The sequence below is a fragment of the Eleutherodactylus coqui genome, chromosome 5, assembly GCF_035609145.1.
Source record: "Eleutherodactylus coqui strain aEleCoq1 chromosome 5, aEleCoq1.hap1, whole genome shotgun sequence".
NCBI lineage: Eukaryota > Metazoa > Chordata > Amphibia > Anura > Eleutherodactylidae > Eleutherodactylus > Eleutherodactylus coqui.
In genome coordinates, this window is record NC_089841.1 from 133,378,439 (window position 1) to 133,398,429 (window position 19,991).

At 43.5% G+C, this 19,991-nt stretch overlaps 1 protein-coding gene across 1 annotated transcript; it reads left to right on the forward strand.

Moving 5' to 3' along the window:
• Positions 1 to 1,569: 1,569 nt before the first annotated feature.
• Positions 1,570 to 17,626, forward strand: CCDC117 (coiled-coil domain containing 117). Its single transcript, XM_066603187.1, has 6 exons — positions 1,570 to 1,713; positions 5,356 to 5,684; positions 9,260 to 9,307; positions 10,122 to 10,388; positions 13,212 to 13,346; positions 16,813 to 17,626. The coding sequence occupies exons 2-6, from the start codon at positions 5,368 to 5,370 to the stop codon at positions 17,045 to 17,047; spliced, it is 1,002 nt and encodes a 333-aa protein (XP_066459284.1). The 5' UTR covers positions 1,570 to 1,713; positions 5,356 to 5,367; the 3' UTR covers positions 17,048 to 17,626.
• The last annotated feature ends 2,365 nt before the right edge of the window (positions 17,627 to 19,991 follow it).

Consider the following 19,991-nt stretch of genomic DNA (forward strand, 5'->3'; position numbering starts at 1 on the left):
TTGGTGGGAGATACTCCAATCGGGAATATAGGCCCGGCATATTTCTAGTCATGATTTTATCTATTCATTGATATCAAACATGTCCCGGAAATGATAACAGGGTATGCGGATTCGCAGTTTGAGGGTTATCCGGGCCCTGTACTGAAACGTGTGTGGGTATGTTTTATTCAGCTGGGCCGTCCAATTCTGAAAATCTATTTCATATTGGGCTAGGACCCTCACACAACTAATAATCTTGATCAAAAGATTCCCCTTTGTTTAACTGTTGGTGCCTAAACTGCTGGGAGAACTCGGATTTTAGATGAATGAGCTTCTTGAGACTTGTATATGTATTGCGTATGGACTGCGTTTCATACGCTGCCTATACCACGTTATAGGGCTCACGTTGCATGGTACGCACAGAAATAGAGCATGCTGCGATGTATTTCTTGTGCACACATGTGCATGGATCAATGCAAAATCCAATGACTTCCATTGACTTAATTCACCGCGTATCACACGGCCGTGCACCACACACGTGATATGAGGTAAAAGCACGGTTATGGACATGAGCCCTTAGAGCCTCAGATAGCAAGACTGTTCATCTAATCACGTCACAACTCTTATCATTGGCATATCTGCCTAAGATGTAACTGCATGACGAGTTTTGCGTCAAAACGACAACTACTTGGTGGAGCGAATAGTGCTTGTTGGGTAATGTATTGTTTTTTTAAATGCAGCCGGGCTTATTTTTGGGGTATGGCTTATATTTCAAGTCCTCCGAAAATCACGGTGAAAAAAATGCTACAAAGTCGCGCGACTTTGTAGCGCCACAAAATTGCGATATTGATGTTGCCCATGTGAAAGTGGCCTTAGGCCGGGCTCACACAAGCGAATTCTGGCAGCGTATAATGACATCGCGTACCGGTCGAGTGCCGCCCATAGCCATGTACTGTCGTGCAGTGTTTGCGTGCATAACACACGCCAATATAGAACATGCTTGCTTGTAATTCACGCAAGTTGTGTGAGCGGTAACATGGCCGCCTATGGCAATTTGATACAGTGTATTTCACGCACAAGACCTGCTTGCGGAACACGCTGTTCCGATAGTCATTGGCAATGGGTCGTTATTTTACTATATGGCCATAACATGGAGCTGCTGGGCCAAATGCAAAACCTCTAAGTGGGCCCCTACTATAACACTTCCTTTATAGTACTCCTCATATGTGGAAGAGGAACCTTATGGGCCCCTGAGGCTCCAGGGCCCGGGTGCAGCAGCACTCATTATAGTAACTGCCTTTTGTAAAAGAGACCTCTGTGAGGTACATCAGGGCCTTCATATAGCCAATGCCGAAGACCAGAAGGGAGAAACGAATGCTGATCTGTTTTATCCATACAATTTACATATTTTTATGTTTATTTTAAAATAGTAATGTCTATAGAATGTATCCACTTCAAATAAGAGAAAAAAAACAAACAAAAAAATCTCCTAACCAACAAAATGGCGGAAACAGAATGTGACGACACTTTTTCAGTCCGCCTTTAGTTCCCGCCCCATCCTCTCTATCCCGCCTCTAGAAAAGCCTCTATGGTTGGAAGGTTGAAACTTACAGAGCTTTCTAGAAAAGTAGAAGCTCCGCCCAGTAATGGATAACTGCGGCTGAGAGGCTCGGGGTCCGTCTGTACGGAGGGCTGTCAGCTGGACGTAACGTGAGCGGAGGCGGCCTATGACTGGTGAGTGGCGGCCCGGCTCCCCGGTGTGTTGTGGTCGGCGGAGCGGACACGCTGTGTATGTAAACAAGGGGCGGCAGAGTTGTCAGGAGTACTGCAGGTCGCAGCATCCACCTGTCCGCTGTCACTCAGTAGTCCCCTGCTGGCCGACAGACACCATCACATCCCCGGGAGGACCAGACATCACACGGCCCACGTGACCCACAAGCCGGGCGGCCGTAGTCTGGTGGCCGCTGGCCGGACCCGGCGGGCGGATCGCTGGGTGACACGGGTGCGGGCAGGTTTGATGCATACGCTTCCTTTCACCCCTTTACCGTCCTGTTTGTACACATTCTTCATGTACTACAAAAATAAAAACAATTGTCACTTTTGTCTCCAGTGTCTCCTGGCAACCTGCAGTGAGCTCAGGTGCAGCTGCCATCCGGCCGGGTGACCACGGGTGCAGCTGCCATCCTGCCGGGTGTTAATGTCACCCCATTGACTCTAATGGGCAATTTCAGTCTGCGACAGGGGCCAAAATAGGACATACTGTGGTTTACTTTTTTTTTTAAATATTACGCACCTAAAATAACCCGCGCGTCTGAATAAACCACCGCCGTCCGTATTATGTCTGCTAACAATACGGCCTGAACACATCCTCTGTGCACGAGACCTCCGGCTGTAGACATCTGTGCGTTTACAGGGACCCTGTCGCGCCCGCACAGCGCTATAAGTGGCGTACTGGTGCTGTTGGGGCAGAGTGCGCAGGAATGCAGCTTTTTTATACTCGCCCACTCCTGCGATCCAGCGGTGTCCTCCCCCTCTTTTTTTTTTTTTCTTAATGCATATTTCAATTCTGCATGACACGGACTACACGGCGGGCGCACAGGGCAATGACTGGAAACTGACTTGGCATGTGTGAACATGGCTTAAGGATATGTTCACATGTAGCATATATTCTGCAGGAAGTATGCAGCTTATTACAGTAGCAGGAAAGGGGATGAGACCCTGAAAATAAGACCCAGCATGATTTTTCAGGATGTGTGAAATATCAGCCCTTCTCTAAAACTAAGCCCTAGTTACAGGTAATAAAAAATAAAAAAAAAAATAAAAAAAAAAGGAATTTTAACTGGCGTCCAAGTGGCTATACATGTTAAAAAAAAAAAGGGAACGATTTTTGGAACAAAAATTACAACGCGTTCTTATTTTTGTGTAAACGGGGAATTACAAGAAACCTCGCCCGCCCAGTCACACGGGTGTGTTTGTCTTTTGCCCGTACTTAGCCTGAATCTTTTCCGCACACAATATGGACCAATTGAATTAAATTGGTGTATTTAGATGCATCTTTATGCAGATTAATGTGTGGAAAAGGAGGGAAAGCAAAGTAATTTTCAGCAGACCTGTATGGTTCGGCACGTACAGACCAAAACTGCTCATTAAAAGTCTGTAGATGCTCGTTACAAACCATCTTGCTGCCAGCGTCCGTATTTACCTGTCGGCTAATACAAAGATACACAAGGGCAGGCACTAACACGACTCCCAGCTGAATGCAGACAGGCTGGTTGCTACATGTAGGAGCATTGCACAAGTACAGCCACACGCCTACCGTATACCAGGGGACGGGCTGCTTGGCATCGGGGCCCATGTCCATGTGCTCTCACAGATGCGTCATATGGGCTGAAGAGTCAATGGCCTTCCAGTGATCCGTGGACACTGCGAATCAATATGGAAGAGAAAGAAACCGCAGCATGCGCTGTACCTAGCACGGACAGCTTCCATTTGAAGTCAACGGAAGCTGTCAGATGTGTGGCCCTTCAGGAATTAACAGGTCACGGCTTCAGAAAAGCAGGGAAAATCTGTACTGGGCATAACGGACTGCTCACTGTGCGAACCATCCACAGAACAGAAGAAGAAATGACAGGAACATGCAGATGCCAGCTGGGCATCGTACGAATTCTGCTGTAGGCTCCCACATGTGGAATCGGACCCGTTCATGTGCAGGCAGCCTTAAACATATTTTTTTAAAGAGTATTGATTTTTTTTTTCTTTTTTAGTATTCTGTCACCATCTGTATTTTAAAAAGATACTAAAATCCTGCATTTTTCTCACTGACTACAGAGCCTAATACTAGTCTGTCACTTCTGACACGTAGAGAAAACTTTTCAGCAGTCATCTAACCTCACAGGCAGGATTACATTGAAAGGTAGATAATCCCAAATCCACCATTCACAATAGGTGATTGTCAGAGCTCACCTCCTCCCCCTCACTGCATAGGTCACTGAACATGCCTAGAAGAGTCTCCCATACAAGTTAATGTGTCAGCTCTTGTCCTTCGTGTGAACGGCGCATTAAGCTGCTGTAAACCATATCTCTAAATGTGTTACCATGGCCTCCCCCAAAGTCATGTATAGACAACAGAATAAAAAAAATCAGAAAATAAAAACAGATTACAAAAATGTTTCTATATCTGGTTTTAATTAGTACAAAGGATATAGGTGATAAACTCCCTTTAACCCCTTAGTGCTCCAGGATGTACATTTACGTCCTGGAGGTTTGGGGTATGTATGGAGGGAAAAAAGGGAATCAATCCCACTCCATACAATGCGGGTATCAGCTGGCCCGGTCGCAACATCTCTGATAAACCACGCTGCTGATCGGAGCGGTTAACCCTTTAAATGCCCCAATCAATGTTCAGGGGTCCCACACTGCCTTCCGCGATAAGATTGCGGTAGCCATGGTAGCCGGGGCCTTCTGAAAATCCCCAGGGTTGCCATTGCCGATTTCCTTTCAAGCCACGACTGTGGTGTGGCTTGATAGATTGCCTGTCAGATCGCAGTATGATGTAATGGTAGGGCATTACATTATACTGCAGGAGTGATCAAGCCATCGCAAGTTCTTGTCCCCTCTGAGGACTAAAAAAAAATAAAATTTGTTTTCGTTATTTAAAAAATTTAAGGTAATAAAAGTTTTCAAAAACGTTATATTTATAATAAAGAAATAAATAATAAAACCAAAACACATTTGGTATTGCTGTGTCTGTAAAAGTCCGATATATCAAAGTAATGTTTTATTAACCCCGCATAGTAATTGTCGTCAGAAAAAAATAAACAATACCAGAATTGCACTTTTTTGGTCACCCCCATCTCCAAGAAAGATGTAATAAAAAGCAATCAAAAACTCATATGTAGTACAGCAAAAAAAAACTATATAAACATGGTATCGTAGTAAACTTTATCCCATGGATCAGAACGATATCAGGTCATTTTTGTTGCAGTTTGTACGCCGAAGACCAAGACGCAACCATAGAGAAAATTCATTGTGTGTTTTTGCATTTTACTCGCTTGTATTTTTCTATTGTACTAATTAATAATGTACTGAAAAAATTCTAACTTGGCTCGCAGAATACAAGCCCTCAAACATCTGTTGGTGAATAAGCAAGAGTTGTAATTTTTTTACAAGGGGGGAGGAAAAAACGAAAGTGATGCGGGAAGGGCTGTGTTGTTAAGGGGTTAAATGGTACCATTTAAAAACACCACTCTTCCTGCAATAAAGCCGCCATGCAGCTGTTTCGACCAAAAACTAAAGCTTCGGGGAAGGGGAAAAAGTGAAAAAATGAAATCTCTGTCCTTCCAGGAATTAATAGCTGTTATTTGACTCTCCTGTCAGGTGAAAGCTGGTATGGCCGTCGTTGACAGAGCGATTACTACAGCACCGTTGTACAGGATGGAATATGATCAGACTTTACAACCATTTCTTCAGAGGGCCAACACTCCTGGGATTGTAGATGCTTCAGCCATTGGCACATCAGTGGGTGAACGCGGTCAAATAAATAGCCTACCAATAGGAAGCGGAATAAATAGTAATGGCTCCTTCTATATGCATAACCTATTTAATGTAAATCCCAGTCACACAGGACAAAATGGCAGCTTGTTTCAGGAAGTCGCAGCACAGAGTCCTGCGGGGATCCCAGCATTGTCTCCAATCGCTTGCACTGGGTAAGTAGCAGTACACGTTTTATAAAAACTTCTAAAGTGTTTTTTTTTTTTTTTTTTTTTTATTATAGTAAATGTTAACTCTTTAATATATTTGCTTAAAGTCTACCTGTGGTTTCAAGGGACCTCTCAGAATAAGCTGTTTATGTATATAAGGGTCAGCACTATTTCCGGCCATTATGACTTGCATATGGTATATTTCACCAGCTTTCCCTTCTGCACACTCCACCTTTAATTGCCAGTTTCCCGAGAGCTAGTGAGGGGAGGCTAGCTGCTATGTTATTTCCCATACACAATACACAGAGAAGAGGAGATTTTGCTTCCAGAATTTTGTGAAACACAGGCTCAGAAGCAGCAAGGAGGACATTATATAGCAGTACCGAGCAGTGTAGCTGTGACTCCAGCTCTGAGGTGAGGTGAACACTTAGAGCAGTACTGCAGACTAAAAAGAAACAAATTTCTTTGTGCAGGGCTGGTCACAAGTGGCGACAAGACTGAAAAAAATATTTTACCGCATCGGAGACCTCTATGGTCTGCATGTGATCTGATAACTCCTCTCCACTGTATTGGGTTAACAGATCATTTCTCATACGTGGAGAAATCTCCAGGCCCTGATGGCACACACAGTCAGGTTCTAAGGGAACTAATTAATGTGATAGACCATTCCTTCTTATATTTAAGGACTCTACAGTAAAAGGGTCTGTTCCACTGGATTGGCGCATAGCCAATGTGGTGCCGATAATTTAAAAAGGGGGAAAAAAGTGAACCTGGAAACTACGGGCCAGTAGTTTTATTGTGGGTAAAATGCTTGAAGGGTTTCTAAGAGAGACTATCCTAACTACCTCAAGGAAAATAACTGTATGACTCTGTATCAGCATGGGTTTATGAAGAGTCACTCCTGTTAAACCAACCTGATCAGCTCTACGAGGAGGTAACTTCTAGACTGGACCGGAGAGAGTCATTGGATCTTGTGTATCTGGACTTTTTCAAAGTACAGTTAGTCCCCGACTTGCGAACAGGTTCCGTTCCGGGAGCCCGTTCGCAGGTCCGTTTTGTTCGCAAGTCGAACAAATGGTAGTATGGAGCGGGATCGCGGGTGGATCCCGCTCCATACAACGTCGGCTGCAGACTGTTCTTACAGCGGGCACCCGGCGGCAGCAGTTCCGATGAGCCACACCGCTTGTCGGAACTGTTAACACTTTAAATACCGCTCTGACAGTGGTATTTAAAGTGTTAACAGTTCTGACGAGCGGCGCGGCTCGTCGGAACTGCTGCCGCCGGGTGCCCGCTGTAAGATACAGCCGGCACCTGACGTTCAGGGGGCCCGTACAGCGTCCCATGATGAGATCGCGGGACGCTGTGTGGTTGCTAGGCAGCCGGGGGCCTCCTGAAAGGCCCCAGGGCTGCCTATGCAGAGCGCCTATCAAGCGCACGGCTTGATAGGCGCTCTGCATAGACAGCCCTTGATAGGCACTCTGCATAGACAGCCCTAGGGCCTTTCAGAAGGCCCCCGGCTGCCCAGCAACCGTGATCTGACCGGACAGGCTTCTATCAGGCTTGATAGAAGCCTGCCCGGTCCCTGCACAGTATGATGTAATGCCATAGCGTTACATCATACTGTGCAGGACAGATAGTTCGTATCTAGCGAAATTCGTAAGTCGAATGTTCGCAAGTCGGGGACTATCTGTATTTGATACTGTGCCGCATAAAAGGTTGGTATATAAAATGAGAATGCTTGGTCTGGGTGAGAATGTGTGTAAGTAACTGCTCAGTGATGGAAAGCAGAGGGTGGTTATAAATGGTACATACTCTGATTGGGTCACCGTTACTAGTGGGGTACAACAGGGGGCAGTATTGGGTCCTATTCTTTTTTTATATATTAATGACCTGGTAGAAGAATTGTGGAGTAAAATGTCAATATTTGCAGATGACCTAAAACTATGTAAAGAAACTAACACGAATCAGGGAGAGCGCCTAACACAAGGATAGAATAACTGAAGAAAACTCCTTCACTTACCCGGTGTTAGGCGGAACATCAATGTTATGCCCCGCCTACACCTGGAATCCAGATCAGCCTTTAGCAAGTTTCTTTGGTCCAGGTCATCCGTATAATCCAAAAAATGTCTGACCGTGCACATATATTTTTGGAGAGCAGTAGCCCTAAAGACAACCCCTAATCTTTATTATAAAGAGTGGGGATAATGTAGCCAAGTAAAAAAAAAAAAAAAAAAAAAGATTATCTTTGCATAAAGTAAAGGCCCTTTTACATGCAGACATGTGTTAATGTTTATGGGATTAAAAGATTTGGCTTAATCTGACCAATATCTGTCGAAGCTGATTTCCCATTTATCTTGGAGGTCTCTGGATGTAGCGCAGGCAGAAAAAGATTTTTATTTTTTACAAAGAAACTAACACGAGAGGGGACAGGAGTAGATTACAAGAGGATGTAGATAAGTTGGGGACTTGGGCAGAAAAGTGGCAAATGAGCTGTAACACTGATATATGTAAGATTATGTACATGGAGAGAGGAGATGTCACCATTACACACAAATTGGAAAACCCTGACCTGGACATTAACTGTACGCTTAATTGGAGCAACCAGTGTCAGGCAGCTGCTGCCAAGAAAAATAGGATCATGGGGTGCCTCAAAAGAGGTCTAGGAGCACATGAGAGCTTTTTTCTCCCTCTTTACAAGTGACTGGTCAGACCACACATGGAATATCGTGTACAGTTTTGGGCACCAGTACTCGAGGACATATCAGAGCTTGAGCGGGTACAAAGGCGGGCAACTAAAGTAATAAATGGAATGGGCGAACTGCAATACCCAGAGAGGTTATAAAAAAGACAGTTGAGGGGTGACCTAATAACGATGTATAAATGTATCGGGACAATACAGAGATCTCTCCCATCATCTATTTATACCCAGGACTGGAACAGGAAGGGCTGCTGTCCGTGGGCGTATGCGTAAAGCAGCATGGGTCTCCTGTGCAGTTTTACATATACGGAGCCATCAATCTCTGCCAGCAGAGACCGTGTATCTGCCCGGTATGCACTGCGCATGTCTGGTAACATGACGTCACGAATATGCGCAGTGTGACTTTTTTTTTTTGTTTCAGAGCGGGCTGTGTTTTGAAATGCTGCTCACAATGCCTGCGTAGGGGCAACACTTCAATACAGAGGGCATGCAGAGAAATAGTGCATGCATGCTTTCTCTACCGTATGTAAACACTGTGTCCACTCATCACACATGCGTGTCACGCAGTGAAAAATCGCCTGTGGACATTGGCCCTAACAAGGGGACATCCTCTACGTCTAGAGGAAAAGAGTGTTTCTACACCGACATAGAAGGGGGTTCTTTGCTGTAAGAGCAGTGAGACTATGGAGCACTGTGCGTGTGCGTGTGCGTGTGCGTGTGCGTGTGCGTGTGTGTGTGTGTGTGGTCTTTTAATTTGTATGACACCAGAGCAGCAAGGAGTGTACTTTGGTATTGACTCTAATATTTATAAGGAATGAAAATATTTATGAAAAAATTCAAGGTGGTATTTGGAAAATCTGTTTTTATTTTTCTTAATTATTAGACAACCTGGACGATCAAGGAAGCACAAGCATCAGGAGGAAAACAATAAGTAAGTAGCGCTCATCATGTAGCGTATGTTGGATACCAAAGCATAATGTCTGCATGTAAAAGGGCCTTTACTTTATGCAAGGATAATCTTTCAAAGGGCTAAAAGATTGTGATCTATTTGCATTAAGTGGTAATGAACATTAACACTTTATCATCTTCATTTGCATGTAAAAGGACCTCTAGGAGTTTGCAGAGTGCAGCGTGTTTAAACACATTCCCAGCTGTGAAAACAGCTGCTTGCACATTCTATTGTTCTCTTCATGGCTAGTGTAAACATGCCATGGAGAGAACAGTCTGTGAGATAATTGCGTTTGGTTTATATCTCAGTGGCTAAATAATGGATTTTAATTTAATCTTAAAATCATCGTTAAATCGAAACCCGCACGGTGCAAATTATCACTCATTTTCGTCCGTTTGGACGAATTTTGAGCTATAATCATTGCATGTAAAAGGGCCTTAAGACAGTGTGATGCAGCTTCTTATCACATTCGTACACAGCAGATGAATGTGAGGCAATCCTCAGATGACTATTAATGGTGGTGCCCCGGCACTTCCCTTCCCTTGGGTGGGGTAACTGATGGCTGAACAAGGTGTGTATGGCCACATTTAGGAGGAAACCTGTACCAGCAATGACAGCTGGCAGACAAACTCTGCAAATGGCATTAATGAATTGCGGGATCTCTGTGGGTAATGTAGGCAGATAAGCTTGTCACATCGACCACTAATTTGTTTGTGTATATCTGTGTGCTAATATCAGTGTCCTTTTTGTTATTTTCCTCCCTCTCCTCCTCCTTTTCTTTTCTTCTCTTTTAAAGCTGCCCTCAGAAGAAGAGGAAGGTTTTGGCATCTCCTACACTACCTGTGTTCCAAGAATCTCAAGCTCCGGGTATTTTTGCTGGAGTTTCAGGACAGCCATTCTGGGCTTCTAACCATTCACAAGCGAAGGGAGCAGCTACCGTTGCGGCAGTGACAGACCAGTCTTCTGCCATGATGCAACCAATTCCTGCAGAGGACATGGAAGAAGTTGCTGTAGAGTCGCAGTCTGATGCTGCACTTAGAAGAATTAGAGACATCGAAAGCAGGTAGAATATAGCATGTGTCATGAATTAACTCAAGTAATTAGCCAAAATAAAAACTTGAATGCACACACATAAGGGAAAAAAATAGCAAACTATGGACAATCCACTATGATTAAATGTCCTATCTGTGTACATGGTGTGTGTCAGCCTTTAGGGTCCAACATCAAATAGACTACAATGGAGTCTATGATTTGTCTTCTTAACTTGGTAGTTTGGATGATTACCTCTAATAGAACACTGCAATTTTCCACACCAGGCTGTCGTGGAAATAAGATTATTTTACTAACGTGACCAGTAAAATAATTGTTACTAACATGGCACAAATGGGGCTAAATGTAAGTGCCAGGTACCCAAAATGAAAAATAAACATGTTTTTCCTTCCTATAAAAATAAATAAATTACCAATTTTGTTCCCCTTCTAGTGCGGGCACACATCTATTATGCTTTCTAGGGAAAATAGTGACATATTGATGGGGCATCTGTCTTTTGCCGCAGTGTGCCCACATCATTAGGAATGGAAGCTTCCCAAACCACCACAAAATAATCCTTGCCCTCTATTTATGCACTTGCTGTTTTGTTCTCATTTGCTCTTGAGGCATGATTCTGACAAGCATATTGTAGCACGTCCATAATCACTATCTGATCTGTATTTGCCTCCATATTTGCTGTTATGTTTTGTTTTCTACTTGGCAACTACTGATCTGTGTGTGCCCAATAAAAATACCAATATGAAGTCAAAAACAAACAAAAATAAATCATGCTGTGTTTTTAAATAACAGCCATGAATAATATGGCCATGTGAATAAATACATACATTTACCTTACATCTGTTTTATCAGTCCACAAAACACAGACCAAACTGAGTTAAAATAAAATTGTCTGAAAGCAGCCTAAACTTAAAGGGATTATCCAGGGAGTAGCCGCCAGGATACATCAGGCGTCAAAGTGGAAGCTCTGCTCCGACCCTGTGTAGTGGCCAGCACTCGAAATTGCAAAAGCAGCTCTCACTGAAATCAATGAGAGGTACACTTGTAATTGTAGGTGCAGCTTCCACTAATTTTAATGAGAGAAGAGCTGTACTTGCAATTACTAACGCCGGCTGTGCTTTCTCTGTGACCCTGGTGTATCCCAGCAGCCGCTTCCTGGATTAATCCCTTCTCAATAAAAAAAAATCTTGCACCCAACTGTTTTACCACAATGTACAGATGCATCCTACATGCCAGGCAAGGTAGACGGGCTTAAATTCTTAATGTTTTTTTAAAAAATTTTTTAAAGCTGTTGTTGTGTTAATGTTTTTAGGGGTGCCCTGAGTTTTCCCTAGGGATGCCCCAAGCCTGAAAAGGCTGGGAAATGCTGGGTTATGGCAAATAAAATATATAGATATGATATGAGAAAAATTGAAAAGATAGTGGTTCCATCTCTTTACTGTGTCATTGGGGGACACAGCTTGGACTGTTGGTATAGCTACTATCCGTTTCTCCTGCCCTTGTGCATCACCTTACATTTATCAACATTGAGCTTCATTTGCCATTTTTTTACCCAACACGTCAAAGACGTGTCCTGTTCCCGCCACACAACCCTCCTCCCCCTCAACCTTTAAGGGCTTTCTTTCCCACAAGGAATATGAAAACCTCTTCAAAAGCAAAGGAATCTCCCTGACAAGCGTTTCACTAAACAGAATCACTTTGACATTATATACCCGTTTCCAGAAGAGTCGATAAAGAAATGGGTGTTCTCTGTCAGCAGACCTTCTAGTATCACGCTTGACAAAACACATCACTCTGCCCATGGCGGATGCCCCTTCTTTTGCAGATGTCCACTATAAGAAACTAAAATTGATGGCCAAAACCTGCTATGAAGTGGTAGGTTGTAGGCCCATACTTATCTTTTCTTCTACCTCGGTCAGCAGGGCTACTTCTGAGTGGGCTGAGCGATTGGCCGGAAGAACTCGTAAATATTAAGCATCAAATTGGCCAAACTAATGGCTCTGGCTTCAGCAGCCTCCATAGCAACACAAAGGACGTTGTGCTTGAAATCCTGGGATCTTGAAATGCAGTCTAAAAGGTCTTTAACTAGACTTCTCTTTCTAGGTTCCCTCCTCTTCGGCGTTCAGCTAATAAAATTATTTTGGAAGCCACGGGTGGTAAGAGCTGCCATCTACCTCCAGAACAGGTCTAGTCAAACAGACTTCTCAGATGAGGCACCCTAGATTTTGTTCCTTTTCAGCGCTTTAGTCCAAAAGATAACCATTTGGGATCACAGGAAGGAAACCTTCCTTCAGACTCCAACCCTTCTGATGTTTCTCCCAAGTCCTCCTCCACAAAATCCTGTGCATGAAGGGCGGCCCCCCCACCCCAGGCTGTAGTTGTTGTCCCGATTCCATTTGCACAGCGTTACACAGGCTTTTAATTAAACCGTTTAGTTCCCAAGAAGGATGGATCCGTCCGCCCCATTTTAGACTTCCAGAAGTCCAGCATTTCCACTTACAGTCCCTAAAGTCACTCATCACATCCATGGAATAAGGAGGATTCTATCGACATGGACACCTACCTCCATGTGCCCATTTGCAGAGCGCATGATGTTCTGCGTTTCACAATTCGGTCAGAACACTACCAGTTCGTGTGTCTCCCTGATTACTTTTCATCTTTCTTGGCAGCCAAGAATTTCCGTTGCCAGTGTTCTGGTCTAAGGTCAGGTTATGCTGATAACTTTGCTAAACTCCTTCAATAGTAAATAAAAATGCTGTTTTATGGATTATTGAACCAATTTCACTGAGTTTTTTTCCTTGTTAAATTGAATATTGCATGGATGTTTTTTCCTGCTCAGGCTTGTTGTGGAAGATGAAGACGACAACCGTTCTGGAGATGGTCATTTACCTATCCTTGTAATGTCTGACGTATTGGTGGAAGGCTTCAAAAAGGGATTGGATGAATCTCTGACCAAAAAAATAGTGGATTCTATGTAAGTGGTCACCAGCCTTGTATGTAGCTGCATTTCTAAGCATTGACCTTAATGAGTTTGTCCAAGAAATAAAAGAAATGGAAACTAAAGTGAATGAAAAGTTAGTACTATTGCATGCAGTAAGGGAGCTTTTATATGAGTCTGTTGGGTACAGATGTCTGACGGATCATCCCAGCGATAACCATTGCTGTGCTTTTAGACAGGAACGAGCATCGAGGCAGAGCCATGTTCGGGGATCATTCCCAGTAAACAGGCAGTTCATAAGTTAGACTGCCTGTTTACACGGGACGATCTAACGTTGAGTTTTCTGAATGCACAAAATTGTACGACAAGCTAGAAGTGAACCAATTCTCATTCATCATTCAGTAGCGTCATGCATTTACACTGAAAGATAATTGCTCAGATTCTTGCTGAATCATCAGAGGAGCACGCTACAATAATTGTACCAGAAGAGGAGTCATGCCGGACCCTTCCACACCTTGTATACACAGTAGTGCCACTGTTTAAGTGCAATCATAAATCCATACATGCATTGTTGGGAGTTCAGAGGAAACCTTTTTTAACATGTCAGAGTGACATGTCAAGTTTTGATCAGTGGGGCTCTATACGACTGTCTTCAGGCACCAAAAGGAGCCAACTGGCAATGAAGACAGCTAAGGGGGCTGCCTTCAGTGATCTGCAAGGGTCTCTGCACCCAAACCAGACTCCTCAAAACTTGTGACTTGTCTCTCTGCCATGCCCAAAGTCTCTGAAAAGTATTACTCTTTAAAGCACCTGTAGTACACAGATGCACCGGCTGATTATTGTAGTGCGTACGTCTACGACTGATTCTCTTTAACCCCTTAAGGACCAGACACTTTTTAGGCATTTTAGCCATGTGATAGTTTTACTGAGATAGGTATATAGATGTATATTTTTTCCCCTTTAGCTACCAAAGTTTATTTTTGCTGTGTGTGTGTTGGGTTATTTTCTTTCTTAGGGCTTATTCAGACGACCGTATATCGGCTGGGTTTTCACTCTCGGCTGATATACAGTGTCCTCTGCAGGGGGAGGAGGCTGGAAGAACTGGGAGCAGTGCACTGAGCTCCCGCCCCCTCTCCACCCCTCTGCAATATTTGCAATGACAGGGGCAGAGCCAAGTCACGGAACTTGTGTATATATTTTATTCTGTAAAGTAAATTTTTTTTTTACTTCATGTAATTCTTTTTACCATGTCCACCCATGACATCATATAAGACCTCTGGAGGACATTCCCATGTTTTTTGAGGTTTTTTTTGTTTGACATTTTTTCCACTGTAGCTGAGGCATCCATGGGACCCTTAGTTACAGGGGAAAACATCCCCTGTAGTGACAATGGTCACTGGCAGAGGTGATCAGGGTCTTCTAGGACCCTGTAGCTCTACTGTGCTAGGGGATCCCGGCGGTCACGTGACTGTCGGCTCGCATACTGGAAAAAAACTCTTCCACTTTCACTCTTAGTATATAGAGCTCATTGAGCGATGTGTACTAAAGAAAGGAGTAGGCAGAAAGGGTTAAAACCCACTTCCTCCTCCAGGTCATCAGCTGCGACTAAAGGCCCATTTAGACACAATGATCGCTCAAAAGCCGTCTTTTGAGCGATAATCATTGTGTGTAACTGCACTGACATTGTGCAGTTTTCGTTACCCCCGTAGCTCATTGTTGGTCTTTCAGCATGCTGAAAGACGACGATGAGCCTTATCACGGATTCATAGCGGGATACAGCTGATACTATTGTTTCAGCTTTATCCTGCTCCCTGATAACAAGCTGGGTATGAAGAACAGAGCGGTCCAGCTCTGTTCTCCATACCCGGCACGGAGTGCTCAGCTGTATAACAGCCAGGCGCTCTGTGCAGAAAAAACATCTGGATGTAGAAGACAAGCGGGGACATCCCGCTTGTCTTCTGCATCCTCCGCTCCGAGCGCTCGGCTGTATAATAGCCGGGCGCTTGGAGTGGGGGAACAGCTGTATGCAGAAGACAAGCGGGGACACCCCACTTGTCTTCTGCATCCTCCGCTTGGAGCAGGGAACAGCTGGATGCAGAAGACAAGCGGGGACACCCTGCTTGTCTTCTGCATCTTCCGCTGGCAGTGCAGGGTGATTGCTCATCTTGAGCGATCATCTTGCACTGTAAATGACACAACGTTGATTGCTCAAAAGTCGCTTAAGCGACATCTTTTGAGCGATTATCGTTGTGCCTAAATGGGCGTTAACAGCTGACAACCTGTCCTGCTTCTGATTTATTGCAGAAGCGGGAAGCTTTAATCCCACCGTAATTATACTATCGGCTGGGCTTTAAGCCCGGTTTCCTATAGTAATATCTGTATTGAATAGGACTGAGATGTCAGGTTTATTCCATACAGACATAATATACAGGGGATATAAAGAGTCTACACACCCATTTAAAATGCCATGTTTTTTTGCATGTTCAATCTAAAATGATTAATTTTTGGTGGATTGTTTTCATTTCCACCTTTAATGTGGCCCATTATGTGCATCTGTACAACTCATAAAAAAATAATAATTATTTTTTAGGATGGGAAAAAAACCCCAAATCCAAAAACATAAATGTGGTTGCATAAATACACACACCTTAAAACTAATATTTTGTTAAGGTACCCTTTTGACTTTATGGCTGGGTTCACACAGGGTAGATTTGCCGCGGAAATTCCGTCTGGATTTTTGATGCAGCACGTCCGCCTGCGTCCAGCACGTGGGATGGCCAATCCGTTGCGGCAAAGCCGGCGCTGTGGCGCGGATTCCCCGGACTCAGCATGTCTGTTGTTCAACCTTGGTCTCATCAGACCATAACATGTAGATGTAGCAAAATATAGCTTGACTTGAATGCATTCCTTTGTTAGAAAAGGCTTCTGTCTTGCCACCTACCCAACAGCCCAGACATAGAAGAATACGGGAGATGGTTGTCACATGCACTTCACAACCAGCACTTGCCAGAACTTCCTGCTTTGCTGTGCAGGCCTCTGAACGCAATAGCATCCCCAAATGTATGTGTGTAAGTGTGACACTTGTGCAACCACATTATTTTAAACTTTTTTTTTTTAATTTTTCCACCCTAAAAGATGTTTGGTTTTTCAATGGAATTGTACAGATGAGTCACGTTGAAAGTGGAAATAAATCTGAAATGATTCACCTTTTGTGGGATTTTTTTTTTAACATGACAAACCTAACGGGAGGGGGTGTACACGTTTTTTAAAATTCATGAATAGCACATCATCGCAAAGGAGTACTTTAATATTAAAATGTATCACAACGTGGTATCTTATGTGATACAGGGGTGATAAAGGGAGATTTAATATCTATAAAGTCTGGTCATTCAGGGAGAGCTTATAATTGGAACAAACTGACTCTAATGATCAGCTTGGATTTAAGGGAGTACAAATATCTGACAACTTTTTTTTTTTTCTCTTTTCCTTCTTACACTTCTAGAAACCGGCCATCTATGGAGCTCGTCCTTTGGAAACCCCAACCAGCATTCCTTCTGAATGAATATGAGAACGCTGCCAGGAATCGTAAGGCTCATAAAGCAGCTGCAAAGAAAACCCAGAGCCCGCCCGCAGCACCTCTCCTGCAGGAAGTAAACTCGTTAGGGGTGGACCAGCTATGTATTTCCAATCTAGACACTATGTGGAATAGGGGGGAAGAAGAAGAAATGGAGCTTTAGTGGTGGTCTGATACACTGCCTTTAGGCGTTCCAGTAGACTTCTGTGAAGAGACCACTTACCTGGAATATTCATTTTATGTATGGACTGACTTATGGGGATCTTTTACTTTGCAAACTTCTATATATGTATATAATATATTTTTTATTGTGGTTTTAAACTTGACATGCAGAAAATCGAAAAATTTTCAGCTGCATTACTTGGAGAGCTGTTTTCTTTGTACTCTGCCAAAACCATTTGTCCAGACCTGTCAAATGTACCGTTTCTTACCGGATTCCTTATTACAGGGAATGGATGTGTACTAGAGACATGTTGTTGGTCTCTACTAACTGCCACATATCAACGCCACCGTGTTTAGTCTTGAAAATTGTTGGCTTGAAGCAGGTTTAATAACTTTTTCTTATTTTGTTATGTTTTTGTAATTCAGTTCACACAACTTGTACGTTTTTTTTCGTCCATTACTTTGTAGTTTTTACAGTTACTGTCGTGCAGACAAAGTGACGTTTTGAGTGTAAATATTTTTCACACTACAGTTCCTGGATAAGAAATAGGACTTTTCGTAATAAAATTCTTAAATGGTGTGTGTCTGCAAATGTGTCCCTTCCTCAGATTTTCTTGCTGTTGGTTATTAGAGTAAGGCTTCATTCACACAGGCGAGAATCTCGCAGGACTTTTGCGCATGGCGAGATGCACAAATATATGAACTGCATTCTTTTGAATTTATAAAAGTTAGAACAGCGCTCCACAACATAAATGGTGTATATCCAAAATTTAGCAGTAAGCAGGGACTTACCCGGTGTCTAGCGGGGTTCCTGGCCTGGGATACACCGTTAGCACCTCCACATCCCGGTAGACATTTATGTAGTGTGGATCCTCGCCATCCTCCTTCTGTATCGTGTGGATGCAGGAGAGCTGCTGAGGAAATATGCCCCTTCTGAAGGACTGGGCAAACAGTGGCAAAAAATCCAATTCAATGAAAAAACTGTGCTCAGCTCTCAAGCTGAAAGAAGATGTTCTGATCCTTCCATAGTTCAAATTATGTGTTCACTCGATGGCGTTTGCCCTGACCGCGAATACATAATTTGAACTTTGGAAGGATCGGAACATCTTTCAGTTTGAGCGCTGAGCGAAGTTGTTTTATTTTAATGATATACGGTACATTCTTAACATCTATTAACTTGCGTGATTAAACCATGCGGTTTTTTTTTCAACACAAAAAAAGCATCACTGACTCTACAATATAGCGTGTACAAAAGCTGCGATATTGTAGTGATTTTGTACCGCCGATATAGCCATCGCCCATGTGAGAGGCCTAAGGCTAGGTCTACCTGGGGTGAATCTTCCATGCGGACTCTGCACCGCAAATGTGCTGCATTTATATAAGTAGCAAAGTTAATGAAATTTTAAAAATCTTGCTCTCAAACTGCAGAAACAATTTGCCACGGAAATGAACAGGCGATGTGTAATTTAGGGCTGCAGCATGTCAAGCGCTGCGGTAGACTGTTGGTGCAGGTTCCACATCAAAATAAACACCAAATGTTGCGTTTTTTAAATGATTTTTGCTCTGTGGACGTTCTGCAGCAAATCTGCCCCGTGTGGACATACTCTAATGCTACATTCACTTACTGCTTATTTTGCAGTGGATTATGGTGCAAATCTGCACCAACATTCATGCCTTCACTTTGAATTCAATTGTAAGGATGAATCTGCTGCCGATCTACAGCAAATGAGAGCATGTAGGGTGCGAGCACACCTTGCGCAATATATCTTGTTTTATATAGCCTACCTATTCTGGGGGGGTGAAAAAACCAGGTGGGCCTCTTATGCAATGGCAAGCTTAGTATACAGACTTGTTCTATTAGGAAGAGGCAGCTGTTTGCCGTCTGTAACCATGGTGACACATAGGTCTGCATAAGAGCTGTATCCAGAATGAGATTTATTAGAGTGCATTCACATGGCCTATGAGGCTGCTTAGAAAAGTAATTTTTCACATGGACTGAAGGCCAATGTGGAAAATAGAATCGGTGCACGACATATTCTCATTCGTTATCACATACAATAGTAGGCGGTGCAATGTTTAGGTTCTATGGAGATGGGACGGCACATGGACAAGTGTGATGTGAATTGCGTCTGAACCTCTCAGGTGCAACACTCATACACTGTTTGAATCTAGCCATTTGCAAATTTGCTTTAATTTTTTTATTTCTTTTTAAACCCTGTAGACAAAATGGTTGCAAAAGTATTTATATCCTCTAGTTTGCCTATCGTGACAAATTTTCCTTAATGCATGAAGGGGAACCTGTGATTTCCTTAAGGCACCATAAACTATGTTATGGTTCTTATACCCCCAGACTCAGCAGGAACCATCCTATAACTTTTTATATTTTATCAGACTCCTCATTCCCACACAGTCTCCCCGGGAAGTCGTAGCTCTGTCTATCAGTATGAAGTATTTAGTTCAGTCTGTGTGCACACGAATTGAATGAGAAAAGTCGTACTGACTGACCAAGCAACGACTTCCCAAAACGATTCCCAAGTATAAAAATTTCACCCCTTAGACTCTGCAGGACCTATCTAGAGATGAGCGAACCTACTCGGCCATGCCCCTTTTTCACCCGAGCACCGCGATTTTCGAGTACTTCCATACTCGAGCGAAAATATTCGGGGGGTGCCATGGGTGAGTGGGGGGTTGCAGCGGGGAGTGGGGGGGAGAGGGAGAGAGAGCGGGCTCCCCCCTGTTCCCCGCTGCTACCCCGCCGCCCCCCCCCCGAATCTTTTCACCGAGTACGGAAGTACTCGAAAATCGCGGTGCTCGATCGAGTATACTCGCTCATCTCGAGACCTATCCTATAAACACCATAACTTAGAGGTTCCCTTCAAAGAGGCAAAATGTTTTTGTTGCGTTATAAGGTAGATGGAATAATACCTGCTCAGTACCACCTATTG

What these genes read in the sequence shown, in the direction of transcription:
- CCDC117 (XM_066603187.1), top strand. Translation starts at nt 5,368, where the DNA reads ATGGCCGTCGTTGACAGAGCGATTACTACAGCACCGTTGTACAGGATG. An exon ending in ATTAGAGACATCGAAAGCAG is followed by an intron (nt 10,389 to 13,211) that starts GTAGAATATAGC and finishes TTTCCTGCTCAG; the next exon opens with GCTTGTTGTGGAAGATGAAG. An exon ending in AAAAAAATAGTGGATTCTAT is followed by an intron (nt 13,347 to 16,812) that starts GTAAGTGGTCAC and finishes TTACACTTCTAG; the next exon opens with AAACCGGCCATCTATGGAGC.